Raw genomic sequence first — 19,218 nt, 5'->3', positions numbered from 1 at the left:
GCCTAGGCTCTGTTTGGATACAATACCTCCGTCCTGTTGCTCCATACAAACTGACAGTTTCCTTCCGTTCGACGATCGTTTTCACAGTAGAAACGGTTGCAAAACGGAACATAATCATCGTATCCAAACAGAGCTTAATGAGCCTCGTGGCTATGCTTACAGCGACTCACGTACCTACGGGCTCTATTCTCCCTAGGAAATTAAATGAGAAAGACCCAATTAAATTGCCATGGATGACTGGGGCAGCTGATCAGATCTTTTGGGGTGGTTGTGGGAATGAGGAGAAGGTGAGGAGAACCTAGAAGCTAACGGGGCTCGACAGATCGTGTCACGAAGCTCCTACTTGGGGGCCTGACTACTGCCGAATATACTGGGTACTCCTCCCCCTCATTCGCTCTATTGCAACACTTTGGGTGGTGCATGAAAGTGATGTGATGCTAGAGGTTAAAATGGTTCAATACAAAGACCTCATTACGCTTAGTAAATGCTTGATTACATTTCAAGTCTCGAACCACCCCCCAAGAGCCCGGCCACAAGGCCCCCGGTCCCGGTGCACCACCGGAGGCTTAAAATTTTCAAGTATGGCAAGAGTCTAACTATCTAAATTGATCCTAGGCCATGGCACAAAGAAATCTAACAAGGGATGTAATGAGTGCCAGAAACCAGTTTGTAAAATCCCATGATATATGATCCGCTTCTGTCACCAGAATTCTGAAATATTCCGTAATTTCTTAAAAGTGAGGAGGGGGAGTCCAAGACACTGTGCGGTACTGCAATAGCAAGAAATAATAATACCCTTAGTATTAAATTCAAAATTCTACTGTTCAAAGAGAATCAGCTATCCCGGCGAACTACAGACCTATGCCAGCTCCAAAATATCTGGTGGATAGTAAGTGATTTAAAGTTCAAGCCTGATTCTCCAGCAAAGTAGCCGTATTGATTGGAAGTACTGTAAAGCTAGCAATAGATTTTAAGAGGTGCGTAGAGCAGAATACATATACATTTCGCTTGTGGGGTAACCGCTTCAGGGATCCTCCAAGGTAGTAATGGATTCGCCAAATAGATGTGATAGACACTGCCCGAGACGGTTGTTTAGTGCCTATGATTTGACCTTGACAAATTTAGACTCCCCAGGGTTCAAGCTTTAGTCTCCTTGGAAACAGTAGATTAATCCCCCTCAGTAAAAGGATATGGTGCTTCGCTCCAAAGCTAGTTGCTTTTGTATAGTAAACCTGGTTTGGGCACTTCCATATCCAGCGAGACATGGCCATTTTCCTGCTATAGCGCTGTCCATTCTTCCCTGGCAGTATCTCAATTTCGACCTGCCCAACCTAGACAGTGTTCTTGGGAATATGGGATTAAAGGAGAATATAGATACCGCTAGTAATACTACCGGTACGCTTCCTAGACCTTTACGAGTACAGTACACTCTGAAGGCAGTCTATGAAGATCTACTTCCGGAAATAGGTCCGTGACCTTCTAAATCTACGATACGGCCCACTAAGGAATTGGCCGGAGCTTTCCGGTGATTATTCTCGGTAACCAATCTCTCAAATGGTAAGCTACCGGTATATGAATCGGTTGATAATGTCCCGCATTCCCAATAGTCTCATACCAAGCCCTGATAAAACATTCCTCGCAGCCTAAGAGCACGCTCTAAGACGACAGGCACATGGGCGACTGAGTGGTTATCTGCTCGTGGGATATGGCAGAAGCCCCAAAATGGGGATTAAGACATTTCTCCGGGTGCACTGATCCCTTTGTGGCCCGACATGATCCCAAAACCAAATTGAGGAAAAATTGGGGATGTGACTAGTGACGGAAGAAGGATGGCTACCGGTACTTCTCCATTCCTATTGCGCGATACCCGCATGTGTAAGTAATTCTTGGCAAGGCGGGAGCACAAGCCACTTGTGGCCAGCAAGCCATTTTCTCTTTGTTGTTGATCATTGCCAAGCCCTATCGCAACCTTCATCCAACCCCCCATTCGTAGGCTTAATTTTCATCACCAAAGGCCAGAAGACACGACTGTCATCTTACAAACACCACTGCCACTACTAATACCACCACCGCTATGTTTCTTCAACCGTCCTGATCCGCAAACTCTTTAACACCACCGCTACCTCACAACCAAAACAAACATGCTGAACCCCAAAGGCCCCGGGCTCCGCCGCGTCAAAAAATTCCCCTCCTCATCCCTTCTCGAGAGCGAATATCACAATTCAGCTCCCTCTCCGGCTTTTTTGAGCGCTGCACAAAGTTCTAGCCAATCTCTTGCGAATATTACGAATCATCCGCTGGCACCCAAGCGCCAGCGCTCTCAATCACAGTCCCAATTTGACGGTCCCAAATACCCGGTAAACAACAATCAACGGTATGCGCGCAAGACCACCTCGAGCGCGCAACTAGTACCAAAACAAAATCCAACGATTGAAAGTCTTATAAGCAGGCCCCCAGCAAACCTCGTCGAGGCCTTGCAAGATTTACGGTACCTAATTCTTACAGAAGGAATACAAGCGGACAGTGATGGAAATGTATGATCTCTTGTCGCTGGATGGCTCGTATGAACATTAAATGCTTATTATTGTTGTGGGATCAGTCCCCCCTAAGGATATACATCTGGTCCATACTGCTGGGCATAAGTCCGATGCGCACGAGCGATTATGTTTCTCTTGTCCGCCGTGGAGCTTCTAGCAGCTATTCCAAGATCCGCAACGATACATTCAGAACACTTGCCACTGACCCCCTATTTCGTCGAAGGGTCTCTGAGGCTTCGCTGATCCGGCTTTTGAATGCATTTCAATGGAAAATGCGAGATTCTGGTACCGACGCTCAATACGTTCAGGGCATGAACGTCATTGCCGCCCCTTTTCTCTACGCCGCGAGGAGCGAAGTGGAGGCCTTTTCCCTTTTTTCGGTGTTTATTCAGAGAGAGTGTCCGGGCTATGTTAAACCGACAATGGAGGGTGTCCACCGCGGACTCAAAGTAAGTTTCATATACATATCCAAAAACCTATGACCAACTAACTACTTGCCTTGATTTTTCCAATATACGCTAATCCGGATATAGTTGGTGGATCAATGCTTAGAAACGGTGGATCCGAAATTATATGCTCACTTACAATCAAAGTTTCTCTCTGCAGAATTATATGCCTTCCCTTGTATGTTCACCTTGGAACCCATAGATCCTATTCCCAGCACCAAATTTCCAAGCTAACACGCGATTACTTGTAGCCGTCTTAACACTGTCAGCATGTACACCTCCGCTTCCCGAGGTGCTAAAGTTATGGGATTTCCTCTTGGCGTATGGGGCCCATCTCAACATCTTATGTGTAGTCGGGCAGCTGCTGTTGATGCGGGATGAGTTGCTGGTCGCCCAAAGGTATGTGATCCCCTTCGTAACACCCTACTACTACCACAGCCCCGTATAACGCTGACTCCACACCCTGCATCCACAGCCCAATGAAACTTCTACGCCAATTTCCGCCGTTGAACGCAAAAATGATTGTCAGTGTTGCTGTGAGCTTAGTGCGAAAGATCCCGGAAGAACTTTTTGAGGAGCTCGTAAATCACGCACGGTGATCATGGCGGTGCAGCCAGTCAGTCAGCAGTAACAGATTGCGCATTTGAAGGAGCACACAGTTCCCATAGTTTTAGCTACCCGCTGTATCTGCGCCTCGTGTTTTTTTTGTTTTTTTTTGGTAGCTGCTTTTCACTTCTTGATATGTCTTTACTATACAACGGTTTTTCTTATTCCTGCTAGTATGGCAGGGGTGGGGGTTCATGGGATTTTGGGTTCACGGGATGTATCATTATGGATTAGTTGTGGAGATCTGTTCGGGGGACCTGGTGCACAAATTTGTTTTCTTTTCGCTTGGTTTTTTCGCTTCACTTTTCAGTTTTTCCTAACTCTTTCCTTGAGAACATGCCGCGTCCGGGTCCGACGTCTCCATTACCCCCCCCCCTTTGTTCCTTTTTGTCTGCACTTTTTTGTCCACGCCTTTTCAGATACTTTTTATATCCGGACATCGCCTAACATGGCATGATAGTCCATTGTGTCTTCTTTTGTTTTTATCGTTTGCTATTTCTTCTTCTCCTTGATCGGGTATCTACAAGTAGGGAGGTCTTTGTAAGGAATTGAAATCCGGCCGCTAGGTTAATAGAGAAAGAGTTGCTCTCCCAAACCCATTATTCGTGATTCCCCTGAGGGATAGGGAGTACCATACACGCATACATGCACAGCCCGCTCGGGGGTTGGGAAAATATCGGACAAGTAGCTGGGGTGGTGGGATTACAGGACTTGGATTAGTAGTTATTTTTCTTTAATACTACAAGTACGAGTACTTTCAAGGTATATTGTACTAGTACAGTGCAGTATGTATTTACCTCGTACAGGCCTCTGCTACCCCTGCTTGTCCCAAACTTCACCCCAACCCCTGGCGCAACCCGAGCACATGTATCGTACTACCATCTAAGAGCAAGATCAAGATTCAGGCTCTAGAGCGGCAAACAGTAGGAAGATCTAGGTGCATTACATTATCAAACAAGTGATATACCCGCTACTTGTGGAGTGTCGAGGCGAATGATCTGGGCCCTCCGACCCCCTTTCCCCTCCTCTACCATATCATACTCCGCAGGAAGCAACGAGGCTCATCCAAGATGCGGGGGTGGGAACCTCCCATACCCGCCTTCATTCATTTCACCCCCTCCCCCTTCCGGTACCTTCCTCTTCTCTTACTGTAAACCGATTACTGCCGTTACTCGTACTGTTCAGCGGTTTGTTAACCTTAATTTTCCCGCCTGCTGCGCACCACCTGCTTCAACGAAACTTACTGTGCATCCGACTAATTATGCACCGGTACTGTACCTGCGCCAGCCAGCCAGCCAGCCAACCCAGGTATCATACCTACCCAGCAGAGCCTCACTCGCTTCAACATGATGAAGGAGGACGACACTAAGGTAATTAGCACGAGATAAACCTCCTCCCCTTTCGGACCTCTATTGTAACGCCCATCCAGCTGGTCGTCAAGTCAGTCGGTAGGCTATGCATGCCACTTGAAACCTCCCCTACTTCCCTCCCACCTTCCTTCCCATGGGGAATCATCACTGCATACATATCCCCCACCCACCGCATACACCATTTGATTACCCCACGATGAAATGCCGAGTCGCTACCCCACGAACAAAGCGTGTCACAACTTCGATTTGACGCTTTACCAGATCAAGCACTTGTGATGCGCAACGGAGGGGCTGAGTCGATTGAAACGGAGTTCAAGTGTGGAAGTAAGGAGGTAGGAAATGAAATAGGGTTTCACTTATTTACCCCAGGAAGCGAAAGCTTGTTTTTTTATTCTACCGGTATTCTCTTGCGAAGACCCACTTCCCCCTTTGCTTGGTTTGTGCCCCCCCAGCCTTTTGGCTCTGTGATTGCGTTAGGCTTGGGTTTCTTGGCGGTGGTGTTTTATGTTACTGTGTTGAGGGCTTAAGTTATATGCAACTGGTATATAATGTGCCCGTTTTGCATGATGGGTGATGTATGGTATATCTACTCGAGTGCTGGTAAGTTGGGTGTTTTAGATGGGGGGTGTAAGTTGCGATTTCGTGTGTGGCTGTGAAAGACGGGGTATGCATCGTGCCGGTAATGTAATACCTGCACTGTGTAGAGTTGAGTTATGCGGGGAATCAAGCTGGTATGATAACCGTACCATGTAACTTAATGCCCCAAATTCATTGTCACGAGGAAGAAGAAGAGTGAGAATAAGTGCATACATACCACACCACACCATGTCATGCTGTACCGGTACGGTTCAATACGATGCCGTTCAGAATGCAATGAGCCCCCCCCCCTCCCCCAATTCCGCAAGCCTAGCAATAGCACAAGATGGCAGCACTCTCCATCCAACCGCACATCCCACTGGCCAATCACAGCCGGGGCACAAAACTCAAGCTGAACATCATATCGGATAACCCAAGGCACCGGAAGCAAACCTCGAAGCTCTTCAAGAATTGCGCAGGCAGCAGCACTGTGGACTCCTATTACTACCGTGTTGAATAAACCCCGATCCCAAATATCCGTCGTGCTTATGTGCTCGTGACAAAGTTCACGAAGCACCCGAATGCCTTGGCGCCTGGGTGTCCGAATTTACTCGCATAACTCGTATTGGTATCACCGCGATACATTACGGGTACCCCTCCGCAGCTGGAAAAATATGATATGCCAGCTACGCTACCCAGTTTAGAGGGGAAGGAAAGGTGGCTGAGTTACCGTTGGCGAGCTGACGGTTCGAATGCTCAGGGGTTGGCATGATAGCGGGGGGGGGGTGCTAGTCGCTAGTAAGGACGAAACAAGCTTTACCTGTACCCTCTGGGAGGTTCTGGCTTTGAGGCTCTGTTCGGGTGCGGGTTGCCTATTCCTTCCCCTCTCCTTCCACGCTAGTTTGACAGACCGCCACGCTTCCGGAAGGATTCCGATGGAACGGTGCCCGTGCTTGCAAGTATCATACTGGTAAGGGTAGTCTACCCCCCCCGTATCGCATTTCGTGGAGACGAAAAGTGAATGGGGGGGGGGCGGGTAATGCAAACTTCAGCTTGGTTTCGGAAACACTGGCAATATGGGGATTTCATCAACTCTCACCCTACTTGTGCAACGGTAACTTTTTCGGATTATCCGTTCGGGCGACTCTCGAAGGGATTAGTTATCACAGCTTTTGAGATTACCGACGCCCTTCCCAGGAGTTGGTTGGCGGGATGGGGCACTTGTCGCGCGTTCTGGGTAGGGCTGTGTGTTGCTGATTGTGATGGGGTGAAGCCCGGGGTTTTGATACGGGGTATTGTGCTTTGCTTGCTATGGTATCGCGGGTTGGAGCGGGGTCTCACTTGCTCGAGTCGCTACTTGTATTAGATTTTGACATGCAGTACTGGTATCATACTCTACTATAATGCAGCGGCAGATATTGCGGTGCTTGGCAATTCTGGCGGAATACCGGTACCCTGCCGTGGATTAGGATTACGGGTAACCATCCCTTCCGCATATGTGGCTGTGAAGAAGGGTTTAACTAAGACATCCTTTCTTTCTTTCTGTTTTCCCTTCACAACACCACGCTATGGTACTGTGTCATACCAAGACCCGTACCCTATTCCACACTATACCTGAACCAAGTCTTGGGGCGGTGTACCGCATCGGCACCTGCACCCACCGCACCCAGCTTATTCAAACCAACTGACGTCTAAGGGGGGGATATGAGTGTGCTTGCTAATACGGTATGATACCACCCATCACACTGCTCCCAACGGCCGAGCATAACTCGTCTATTGCGCCGTACTGGTACTGTGTTACCAGCAGACATTGCGAAATGAATCCACTCGCCCCGACCATGATACTATTCATGCACACCGCCACTTACGCTCCTGCTCTACAACCCCCCATATTGTACCCGTCCCGCTGGTAGTACCGTCAACACGACACCGGTACCTTGCCCCATTCACCTCAGCTCCCCAGTATTGCGGGGTACGATTCAATACCATACCTGTTATACAAGACCGGTTACTAGTTCACTAAACCACCCACCCAGTAAAAAATTTGATATAATTTAAAAAACATAAAACGCAAGAGACACAAAATACAGAAAAGCAATTGGCGCAGTACAATAGGGCCGACCCCTTCCCATATACCGGCATTACGGTATGATATGCTCGGGGTCTCACTCGCTTCGGTCACTCACCCATTCCCCTGCCGAAGAGCTATGAATAAACGTACGAAGCAGTGGCAAATACCGTATTTCTGCACTTTGTCTAGTGTATGTTTTACAAGTACGTTCCAAGTTTGACCATTGCACACCGGGGCATCGCACGGTACGAGCTAGAGCGAGTTCGAGTTGAGCTGATAGGGTTGAGGTCGGAGCTGTGGTGCTAGCAGGGGGACGGAGATGATCGGGGGTTTTTTTTAAGGTATGGTCACTCGGTGGGTTTTTTATTTGCTTTTTTATTTTTTTTTACCCTCTCTCTCCTTCGAGTCTCGGCGCTGTGATTGTAAAGCACGGAATGCAGTTCAGCATGGCGGGGGTGCCTAGACCACTACTACCACGCGACTGACTTGCTGCTAGGGATATTGATATCATACCTATTCATTGGCTTATCATTGCTTATTTGGATAAGGGAACATTAGGCATATCATAATATCATACCGGCATTATGGTGAGGATGGGGGGGAGGGGGGGGAATAGTGAGGAGGAGGCTCCTCTCTCCCTCTACCTCCCTGAGGGATGGATGGGTTGTCTCTTCTGGAGGAAGTTTTGGGTAGCGGATTCCGCTGCATGATTCACAGTCAGCGCTAATTGAGTAGTAAGTAAGTCGGTGCGGGCAAGAAAAGACGTCGACTTTTCTGGATGCGCTTCTAGACAGTAGTAGCACGGAAACCTCTTGGAACTACTGTATCCGTCCCCTCTTGTATCATGCGGGGTAGAAGTTTGCTCAAAATGCTTCTAGTTGAGCCGTCTCGCATCCTCGATTGGTCTTTCTTCCTCCCCATTGCCCGGCCTCTCGTCGTGACTATGCGTCTATATCACTAGAGCTAAAAAATCGCCCCGACCTCCGATTACATGTCACGCTGTCTATGCTTTGCAGTTGTTTTACAAAATTGTATTTTATCCTCAAAGTGAGGTGAATTCATTCAGTGAGCGTGTAAGAAGGAAACGTGACGAAATGCTTATAGATAGGTGAATTAACTGGGGGCGGTATGACTGGAGTGGGGGGAAGGGGGGATCATAAAAGCCAGTCTATAAGAGTGAAAAAAAACAGAAACTAAGACAATTTGGGGGGAGAGACAGAAGACAGAAAAGACAAAAAAAAAAACGCCTCTATTTTTGGTCAATGCACCACTTCGTGGAGCTCAGGAAACCCAAAAGGCAATGATTTTGACGTGGCATTCGTTTACCTCAAGACATACTCGTGCTCACGTAGGTACCTATCGGAGCTGATCAGCGATTTGCCTGATAGGACAGGTTAAAGATACTCACTGGGTGAGATGAGCGGGTAGCGTGTACCCTTGCAATCCCTCCGCCGTCCTTAGGGCGTCAAGCGCAGCTTCAAAGTGTGGCCTGGAATCCCTCGTAGAGGAAACGTTTCCAAGGGATATACAAGCTTCAGCCTTCTATCCGCCAGAAATGAAAAAGGCCCGTCAGCTATATGCGCTTTACATTGGGAAGTAGAGAACGATCATCCCTATGGATGAGGAAGGTGTATAACTTACAAGCTCCAAAAGCTTGCCTGTCAAGCAATGGTGCTTTTTCGCATTCTCTTCGGATTGCTTGAACAAGCCTACGGCAGAGGCAAAGGCCACACGTGCCTGGTAGTAATTCTCGGTCCCTCGTCTTCTATCCGCGACTGCGTCTTCCTCGTCAGATTCTTCCTCTCGCGCAATCTTGGCCACGAATTGCTGAGCATTCAAGAGCCACCACCGTCCATGGCCTGTACCGGAGTAAGCATGTGTCCTGTGCAATAAGGAATCTATGGCCTGAATTGTAGTGGTTAGGGCGGAGGTCAATATCCCGTACCTTCAAAGGCTCCAACGTGATCCGGATAGCTCTCCTTGATTCTGTTCCATTCTCTCACACACCAATTGGCCAGCGCATCAATCCCGCCATTGTCCGCGTCAAAGTACGAAAATTCCTGGACCTCATCGATTATCTTCACCCTCTCCCCAAGGCGCCCATTATCCAACATGACGCCGCTTTGGTCGATATTGCTCACACAGGAGTGGACAGTGCCGATATAGTTTTGCCAGCTGTCAGAACTTTTCTTGAGAGCCCTATTGACATGGATGATTTCTCTCACGGAATTGGAAAAGAGATCTTGGGGAGGCATTTCTGTAGAAATAGGGTTCAAAGACTAATATGAGCAGTGGATTGAGAACCGTCTGTAGAGACTAAGGACAGGACAAGTGGGTTTCGTAATTCTGTAAACTCTTTTAAGCTTGGGGGGCCCGAAGGCGAGAAAAGATGCTGCTGAGAGTGAACGGTAGAAATATATTCTCCAAGAGCGGGATCGAACTTGTTGAGATGGCAAGTAAAAGGCGAAGAGATGTTTGTTGGATGGAGAATTCTTGGAAGGGAGGAAGACCCATTATTATATAGTGGAAACAAGCTCTGTACAGAGGCTCTTTGGGCCAATGACAATCAAAGACTCCGGTAATTTAACTTGCCTAGAGAAGCTCTCGTAGAAATCACTAAAACTATCTAGACAAAGACCAATTGAAACCCGGGGATAGAGGTATAGTTACGAATGAAACCCCCTCGGCTCCAAGCCGAAAGCCATTATCAAAAGCACCAGGCACGGGTGTATTTCTGGATATGGTATCTTATCCTTCCACCGTCGTCTCGCCCGCCACTGAGCCATACGAACCATACCGCAGCACCAAAGTCCTTCATATAAATCGCCATGATATGACTCGAAGGATATGCCCATTCGGCCAGACTTTCCCTGAACCCGGGAGTGCTTCCCGTTAGCTGCAAGGTAATAGCAAGCGTCGACATTCAAGATGCTTCAACGTTGATGCAAGCCTAGCAGATAGTAAAGTGCTGCACGCCGTATCTAATACCGTGCAGATCCGCCTATCCGGCTTCACTGAAGCATAAGCGAATGAGGCGCAATTGTAATTTGGAATGTTCCGCGGAGAATCGCATGTCTTAGGACCAGGGAACGGTGAGATCTAGGTTCGGAGGCCCAAAAGATACAACATATGATACCATCCGGAACAAGTGCCTGTAGGCACTAGTCACGAGGTTAGGGATCATCCGTTGAACGAAGGCCAAGCGGTACCAGTGACTTTAACCTGAAACCTTATTCTTCGTCTTCTATGACATGCTATCATATGAATACTTAGTCCTGAGTAAGGGCTAGTATCATAGCCACACTAGAATAGCACGGCTTGTTAGCACAGGAGTACTTTATGGTACCAGAGATATCTTGGCGTAGGAGGGAAAATGGGGGGCAAACCTGTATTAATCCCCAAGCACTTTAACGGGCATTACGGGGGTAAAGAGGCGAGATAGTGAGAAGGGCATAATTGACAAATCACGAGTAAGAAATGAAAAAAACAACTATCATACATGGCCAAACATTAGAAAAGGTTGCGAGACGCCGAAGAGACATATAGCAGGGTATGTTGGTTAAAGGAAGATTAGTTACCGGATCGGATGACGGGGGGCATAAGTTAGATGACATGAATGACATAAGTTGGTAAGATACCGATAATACCGATTGTGTGGCGTTGTTAGAGTAAAATAGTCTCGAGCTCTTTCGATTGGTGCAGCTGAGGTTGCTCAAAGTTGCTTACGTTGTCAAGGCAACTTGTCTATTGCTATGCTTTTGTCAACATACCGCTTTCCCCGGAGGGATTCAGTTCATTTTGACTAATTTTCACACCGTAGGATCTCAAGTTATTGAACCGTGTGCCATGTTGTTCGAACTGCTTCCTCTGGTAAGGCCTGGCGTTATTTTCTGTAATTTTTTTCCGAGGGCTGAAAAAATTACCTTTGCTCCGCTTCCCCCCCCCCCCTTTCCAGGGGAGGAAATTTTGGACAGCCTGGATTCTACGGTGCTCGGGTGAGGAGGCAAAAATATCATCTCTCGTCCGGATGCCCCTCTTGCGCTGCATTGAATAATTTGGACCATTCCAATATCTCCAATTTTCCTCTCTCCTGATGGGACAGGTTTGGCTTGCTCCGCCACCGGTTTCTCCCTTTTTCGAAGTTTGTGAAGTGAGGCCATGCGGAAGTTGGAGGGGCCATAGGTTTCAGAGAACGCATGGCAGTTGAAAGGCATCATGTTCATTTGCTGCGGTGGACGTGATGAGATGGGTTTCTGGAAATGCTTTTGTTTAAGCCCCATTTTCTGCCCGAGAGTTGCACAAAAGCAGGTACTGACTGCACTTGTGCGCGGGCACCATCCGGCACCGATGTAAGCATGGTGGTACGGCACCGGTTGGTAGGGAGCTGTGTGCATCGGACTATGTTTGTGTAATTCTCCGGCTCAATTGAGTCGCAAAACCGGGTGAAAGTGAGACAGATGAAGGGACGAGGACGGGTACCTTGAGTGATAGGGGGACAAACAATCTCGCTCCCACGAAAACTACGAACAAAAGGCGAACCCCTTCGCCCCCGGGAGCTGGTCTGGGTGAGCGGAATTGGGTGAGAAAGGGAAAGCGTTATTAGGGGAAATTGGATTCCGCTGATTCGGGAGCCCAATAGGTTTTAGTACAGTACCTGCTTTGTTGGGATGGATACTAGGGGGAACCCTAAGTAGGGTAATAACAATAAACCTTTACAATTTCGCTTTCAACTATGGGGAGAGGGTTGTGAGAAACCGCGGTTCCATCTGTGCCTGTGAAGGAAAAATAACTTGTTGATACTATCTCGTGGGTGTTGTCCGTGTCTTCGTTGTTGCCGTAACCCGTTCGGTCGTTTGATTGCCTTAGCCGGGCCGGAGCGTTCTCCTTCATCCATAGTTTACCGGTCAACAGGCTCCTCCCCCTTCGCCCCCGGACCTGAACTTGTGGGATATTCGGGTCCTCTTATGTAGCACGTGCAGCATACAGGAGATTACTGGTCAACTTGGAACACACTCTCTGTTCTTCTCTTGGATCGTGTCTCTCTGCCCGCCGTTTGCGTGTTCCCCTCGGCCAATCCTGTGAACTCAAGCCCCCCGTTCTTTTAGGCCCCACCACCATCGCCGACAGACATCTCCCCTAACGACACCAATAGCAGAAACAGCCCAACGCGAGACCGCGAGTTTTGGAAGAGCTTGGAGCCTGCCTATGGTAGCCAGCGGGAAGCGACCATCTCACTGCCTTCACGATCCCTATGGAGTCAATCGTTTTCGCAAATTCACCTCTTGCCGAGTACCTTGAAGGTGTGTTGAGAAATTCAAACTTGTTCTCGTCGGCATACTTCGTTCTTGAATCGCTTTGCTGACTGCGTTCGCACAAACAGGAAATGGTGAGAGCGAAGCGTCCTGGGGCATAGAACTATCGGGTCCGGTGCCGGCAAAGGAGAGTCAGCCAATATTCGCTCCACCACTGACGTCTATTACCGGTCGTTTCAGGAAAAAGGGGTTGAAGCCCTTGAAGTTGAGCGATCCCAGTTGGAGCCGAAAGGCGAAGTTCTACGAATTCTTTTCGGTATGTTGATTTTTTTTTTTGACGATTCGTCGATCTGCCGCCCTTTTCTATGCCTTTGATTCCCGTTGTTAATCCCCGGCACTTGCCGAGAATCGGCGACTGATTTTTTCTTTTTTCTATAGAGAGTTGTCGATTCGAGATTGAGCAGAAACGAGAATTCCAAGTTCCTCGAACGCTTTCGTTATATTATTGTCGCATCGCAGCTTTTGAACGAACATGTAAACGTCTCCCATTATGATCGGAAATCCGACCCAGATCTGTTTTCTCTCGATGAGGTAACGTCGACAGATATCTTTGGCCCACAATATGCAAAAAGCATATATTGGGCCGGTAGCGGGGGTTGTGTATTGGTTGTGTCTCTGCTGTTTGCGTGGGTATTGAGAGGCGGCAATGGGAGGAGTGGGATTAGCAAAGGCCGGGCGATAGCGGCCTTGTTGCTATCAATGATTGTAGCGATCTCTCTCTTTGCTCATGCAAGGCGTAGGTGGCTGCGCTCCCTGCGAGCGAAAGCTATAGAATTTGCTGCTTTGTTTGTAGAGAATAGCCAGACCTTTGATGTTTTAGCATCAAACGCCGTGACTCTCATCCAAGAAGTGGAACTGGTCTCCAGAGGATATAGGCTGTGAGTTTCTATCCCTTTTATGGACTCTGTTCTCCACCGGGCGCTGGTTTGTTATTGTGCGAGTTACCCCTGACGAATCATCCCAGCAGCACACCTTTACCCCCAATAACTCGATTAGAAAGGGATAGTCAGACTCGACGATGCGCTCGATTACGCCGTTCACTACTTTCTGCATTTAGTCTGGGAATACCACCGCATATCCGAGCTTGCATGTCTCTCCGACATCTGACTCAGGAAATCGATATCGAAAAATACTACGATATATATGATATTCGTAGAGAAGACGTGCAAAACATTGAGGCCGAAATAGACAATGGAGAATTTGATGATATGGAGAGCCTTAAAGCGTTGAAAGCGTTGGTCCATCGACTCCATACTGTTAGGAGGATATTTTTGTGCTGTTTGTTAGCTTTAGAAGCTGATGGGCTCCACCCTGATTTCAACAAGTGGCGCATTACTGTCGAGCAATTGAGGACCCTTGGGAGCTTGGTTGGGGAGCTGGGCAGCGAGGTCAAACGTATACTTGGGGAAGAAGAGCGTATGCATATGTCTCCTGATCTATGCGGCAACCATGCGGTTGAGTTAATCTGTTACAGAATTCTTTGTGCCTCCAACTCCCAAATCGCCTATGTCTCCCGAGAATGAGCGCTATCGCGTGCAACTCCGAAAGCTCAATTCTCTTTCCCAAGCTCTTACAGGGCTTCACGCTAAGATGCATGTTCTCCGAGAGGAATCAGATCGTACTTTGAAGGAGTCTACAGGTTTAATTGATTTCGGTCCGGACCTACTCATTCACTATGACTCCATTGGCGCGGATTTGCACGCTCTTGTCAATGAATGGGAGGACGGACGGTCCTTTCTCGCAATGAGCCTTGACCGAAACGCCAGCTCACCGCCCTCAAAACCCCCGGAATCCGTCGGTGGAACCACATTGGTGGGCGATACGCCCAGGAATTCCATATTGTCTGGAAGTGGTGGCACCGGGTGGGCGGACGATGCAGGGTTCGGCTTATTTTCGCCAACAACGGAGGATAGAGAACGCCTTTCCGAAGACGAGCAGGTGTTTGAGGCTGTTGCTGAGCCTAGGCCCCGGAGTATAATGACGCGGGATGAACGCATTCGCAAGGTCCAAGAGGAGAGAGTGAGAATCGCCGAACACAAGAAGAAAACTGAGGCCGGATTGGCACTTCAGAGAGAATTGCAAGCGGTGCTCGTCAATCGCCCACCCTCAAGAAGAAAGCCCATAGCAAGTCGTAATTTCAGTACCTAACCAGCCGCTATCTCGGTTGACCACTACAATCGCTCCGGACGTCCAACCCTTTCTCTGACTGTGCTGTAGTGATTTCCCTTCCCTTCCATCTTGCTGGGCCCACATACTCATGGATGTTTATTCTATCATTTTGCCGGATTTGTTTTCCCCTTGCGAAGCAGCGGCGGGCGTTTTGGGGTGTTATGCCTGGAGTGTTACGATTTGTGGCTGAGGACGCCTACGATTTGATGAGGAAAATTAAATTATACCCCTCCTCTACGCGACATTGGACTTTTTGCCTTTTTTGCTGTGCTGTTTTGTTGCTATGGGTTACTCTAATTTGTCCTTTTTCTTGTGTCTACGTTTGTCCCCATAACTTTGGTATCATGCCTCGCAGTTCTACAATTTGCTTCACTTTCCCCTTCTAGTTCGAATTGTATAGTTTAGTCACTAGTCCCTCTTTTAAACCCCCCGAAACCTAAATAAAACAAACAAGATCATCCTATCTGCCTTTACACCCATCCCGTATGTTGCCGATGCGGAGAGACCCAAAAGAAAACAGAAGAAAAAAGCTCTTGATTTTGCGATGAGCTCGCCCTCTTTCCCCTCGCACATCAGTTTCATATCGCCATGCTTCTGCAGAGGCGCTTCCAAAAGCCACTATGAATGAGGGGTAAGATAAAACTGGACCAACCCGCAATTTAGTGATTTGTCGGGCGAGTGATGTATTATGATAAGGAGCGGTTAAAGGGCAGCACACTCGGGGTGGGTAGGTGGGGATGTCAGCACAAGTTGCGGGGTTGCTTTCGGGGGGTTTCCCCTCCTCCCCACGGGGGATTTGGAAGATGTGATATTTTAGGTGGTGGGATATCGTTGTGGGTGTGGGTGGTGCGGTATGGCTCAGCCCGAGTGGGGGGAGAGGGGGGGGGGGATATGTCCAGAGTTACTAAGGAAGCGTAAAATGGAGTTGAGTGTTGCATCTCAAGACAGCCCCGATCGGTCTGTATGCTAATGAGAATCCGTGGCGCGGGCCTTCCAGCGACCATAGTTGCTGCGAGAGGGATAGTTGCCGCCTACCCGTTTGGCCGCGTCCGGTCAAAGTTCTAGGCGTCCTTCACGCCAGCCATGATACTCGTGCAAAAACCTGTCCTCCCAATTTGACGCCATCTCGATGACTCTCCTAGTTTTTTCTTCTCTTTCTATGATACAGCATGGCAATAGCATGGTGCTCTCGCCAATTCTTGGAATTGAGGCGGAATGGTGGCTGATGCTTTGGTATAACTTTGTCTTTCATTCCCTCCCTCGGCCTTGCCGGACTGTGTGATATAATATGATACCACGCTGAGACTCACTCCATTCATTCAGGCTCTGCCCTCTAGTTCCAGAAATCTTGGGCTCCGCTCTGGCATGCTTTCTAAGCCCGTGGATTAGAGTTTAGTTATTTGTGTTCCGAAACAAAAAACCCCCTTTTTTTGATTTCACTCCTGGGTACTGTGCAGTGCCTAATGATGGCACTTAACTCAGCCAACTCCGGTCGCAAGAACTATGTTCACTAGCTGACGGAGATGGGAGATTGCGCCTATGGTGTCTGTAGCGTTTGGCGTGAGATATTGTAATTTGTTACAGTACTTACACTCGACCGCGCCCCACTGCTGCTGCTACCGCTAGCACTACTCTGCGAGTAAGTTAGCACGTGCGGGAACGATATGGTTAAGTTAAGCTTCTGACGACTACTGAGTATCGTGACTAATCCTTGCTGCCACCCTGGGTCGGCGAAGTTAAGGTTTTGAGAATTTATCTTCCGGCAGATGTATGGGACTGGATGGACATGGTGGGATAGCAGTAGGATTGGTGGCGGGGGGGTTAATCATTCTCGAACTTGCGATGAGACATCCTCGGAATTAAGCACTTCGGAGGGAACGGGGGGGGATGGGAAGTTCAATCTTCTCCCACCCAGATGGTTGCTGTGTGTGCATACTACCGTCTTGTAGCAAGTGCTTGGTAATTACGGCAACATAGTCGGGCTGTTCCGACCGTTAATTTAGTACTCGGTTTGGCTTGGACATGCACCCGATTAAGCGCAGTAGTGATCAATAATTTACTGAATCTCTTCGCTGTGCGATTGGTGATAGTGTTAAGTACAGTACATGGATTGCCGCTTAATGTTGCGCGGAAAGCTTTTTTCTTCTTTTTCTTTTCGCACGTCAGGCCTTAATGTATAGTGCTGTGATATCCAGTAGCCACAGCGATGTCTGTAGCCTGTTGGTACTGTAATTTAGTTCTCCGCGGAAACGGGGGTCTATTGGAGTTGATCTAATCATATTTTTCCCCTGTACTGTACTTAGGATAATGGATGGAGTATCACAGTTAGATCTATCTGCACGGTAATTCTATCATGATGGGCCCCCCTACAGGTCGAATGAAGGGGACACCACTCTCCAGAGCACGTCTGAGTCATGCAGGCGGATTTTAGCCACAAGCCGGCGCGGTATCTTCACGACTGCTGGTGCCGAGAATAAATATCTCAAGATGATAGCGAGCATAACTTAGACCTCCGCCTCATGAACAGGTGGGCATCCAGAATCTTCTCGCGAATTCTTATCGCGGTCCCGTCTCATGCGGGCGCCGCCGAGGCTCGAAGTCGATTAAATTTCACGGACAGGAGGAGCTACTATACGTTGCCCGGTCAGAGCAGGGCACCAGGTGACCTCGAGTTCAGAGGAACAATGGGTCTTATTATAGTTGCGGTTTCGGGGTTGGATAGAGTAGCGGGTTTTTGGCGTTTCCCGCGCTGGGGTTCGTTGTCATATTCGCTGACGAGCGGAGCGATAATTAATAATCCGTCGATAAGATGACAGTTGATCAATATCGCTGGGGGGTTTTGCTGACCTCGGTTTAGTAATCAGTGTGATGCCCTCCTGACTGATAATATTCGTAGCATCATAATTATGAGGCTATTCCGCCAACATGCCTTGTGTGAATGGTCACTTGCGCCAGTACCGGTATATATCATGGGTTTTTTTTAGCACCGTAGTCTAGCTAAGTCACTATATTAAAAGTTCTTGGAGTTTTCTGGAAGGACTTTTTATTAAATCCGACCGGAAACCTTGCAATACTCGAGTAAAAACTAGAATAGTTGGATTTCGCGCTAGTTGTCCAGAATTTCCTCCTTTGGATTGGTGGGGGAGAAAACTGTTGGGAAGAAAACTGTTTTTTTCAGTGCCCCTCCTCTGAGACGAATAAAAATAAATTTATGCTCTGCCTTACTAAGGAGGGGCAACTCCAAGGTCTTGCTGGAGTGCCAATTACCTGTATTCCAGTTTTATTTTTATTTTTAAGATAAGTGGACCCGAGGAAGTGAATAGGGTTGGCTGGCGGAAAGGCCACGGAAGCAAGTGCGGGAAGTAAGGAAATAATTCTTCGAATACTAAACTGCATGCAGATGAAGATATCCTTGTGCTTTGCTCCTCTGCCTATGTGGCTCCCGTAAAATTTACGGAAAACTCTCAGAATACCCCCTCGGGAGCGGACAAGGGTCTAAATGCCCCACACAACTAGAATACCACACTGTGGATGATTTACATACAGCATAGCAATGACAGAACAAATAAACATCATGTTGAATATGTAGTTAACATGAAGTAGGTATTGAATAGTAGGAAACTGGTGAAGGAGAAAAAAGATGGAGGATGAAAACCAAGGTACAAGGAGGACTAAAAGAACTTTGCAAACACAAGTGTGAATAGATAGGAAAGGGACAATAAGGAAAAAAAAAAAAAAGAGAAGTTGAAAGAAAAGAAAGAGAGAAAGGAGAGTCTTTAAACCTTAGGAGGTTGCTGGCAAGTGCATGAGTAATTATTTCCGCCACCACAATTGGAGCAAAGCTGAGGTGGACGGTCAGGAATGTTGGAAAGCTGACCGGACATAAGTTGACACTTTTGGCAAAGTTCACCAGCACGCTTTGGAACAACCTTAGGCCGTCCATGAGGTGTAGAGAGAATGGGAGGATGGCATCGAATTGGAGTTTGTAGGACAGATGGTACTGGGCCTGAGCCTATAATTCTATAATTGTATGTTCACCTAATAGTAAACTTTGGATGGTCCAGCAAAATGAGGAAACATAGGTTGAGTAGGCTCATAAGAGCTGCGGTCAGGCCTCCTCGTACTCTATGA

The 19,218-nt window shown here is 48.1% G+C and overlaps 2 protein-coding genes; both read left to right on the top strand.

The window, feature by feature from the left end:
• The first annotated feature begins 1,997 nt into the window (after positions 1-1,997).
• Positions 1,998-5,637, top strand: GSTUM_00008819001 (uncharacterized protein). XM_002840289.2 has 6 exons: positions 1,998-2,534; positions 2,600-2,986; positions 3,071-3,161; positions 3,235-3,382; positions 3,459-4,897; positions 4,968-5,637. The coding sequence occupies exons 1-5, from the start codon at positions 2,142-2,144 to the stop codon at positions 3,580-3,582; spliced, it is 1,143 nt and encodes a 380-aa protein (XP_002840335.1). The 5' UTR covers positions 1,998-2,141; the 3' UTR covers positions 3,583-4,897; positions 4,968-5,637.
• A 7,156-nt stretch (positions 5,638-12,793) lies between these two features.
• On the top strand, positions 12,794-15,539 carry GSTUM_00008818001 (uncharacterized protein). XM_002840288.2 has 5 exons: positions 12,794-12,906; positions 12,987-13,174; positions 13,297-13,796; positions 13,883-14,334; positions 14,393-15,539. The coding sequence occupies exons 1-5, from the start codon at positions 12,858-12,860 to the stop codon at positions 15,064-15,066; spliced, it is 1,863 nt and encodes a 620-aa protein (XP_002840334.1). The 5' UTR covers positions 12,794-12,857; the 3' UTR covers positions 15,067-15,539.
• The last annotated feature ends 3,679 nt before the right edge of the window (positions 15,540-19,218 follow it).

The sequence above is a fragment of the Tuber melanosporum genome (assembly GCF_000151645.1).
Source record: "Tuber melanosporum whole genome shotgun sequence assembly, scaffold_5, strain Mel28".
Taxonomy (NCBI): Eukaryota; Fungi; Ascomycota; class Pezizomycetes; order Pezizales; family Tuberaceae; genus Tuber; species Tuber melanosporum.
This window is presented reverse-complemented; position numbering and strand designations above follow the sequence as displayed.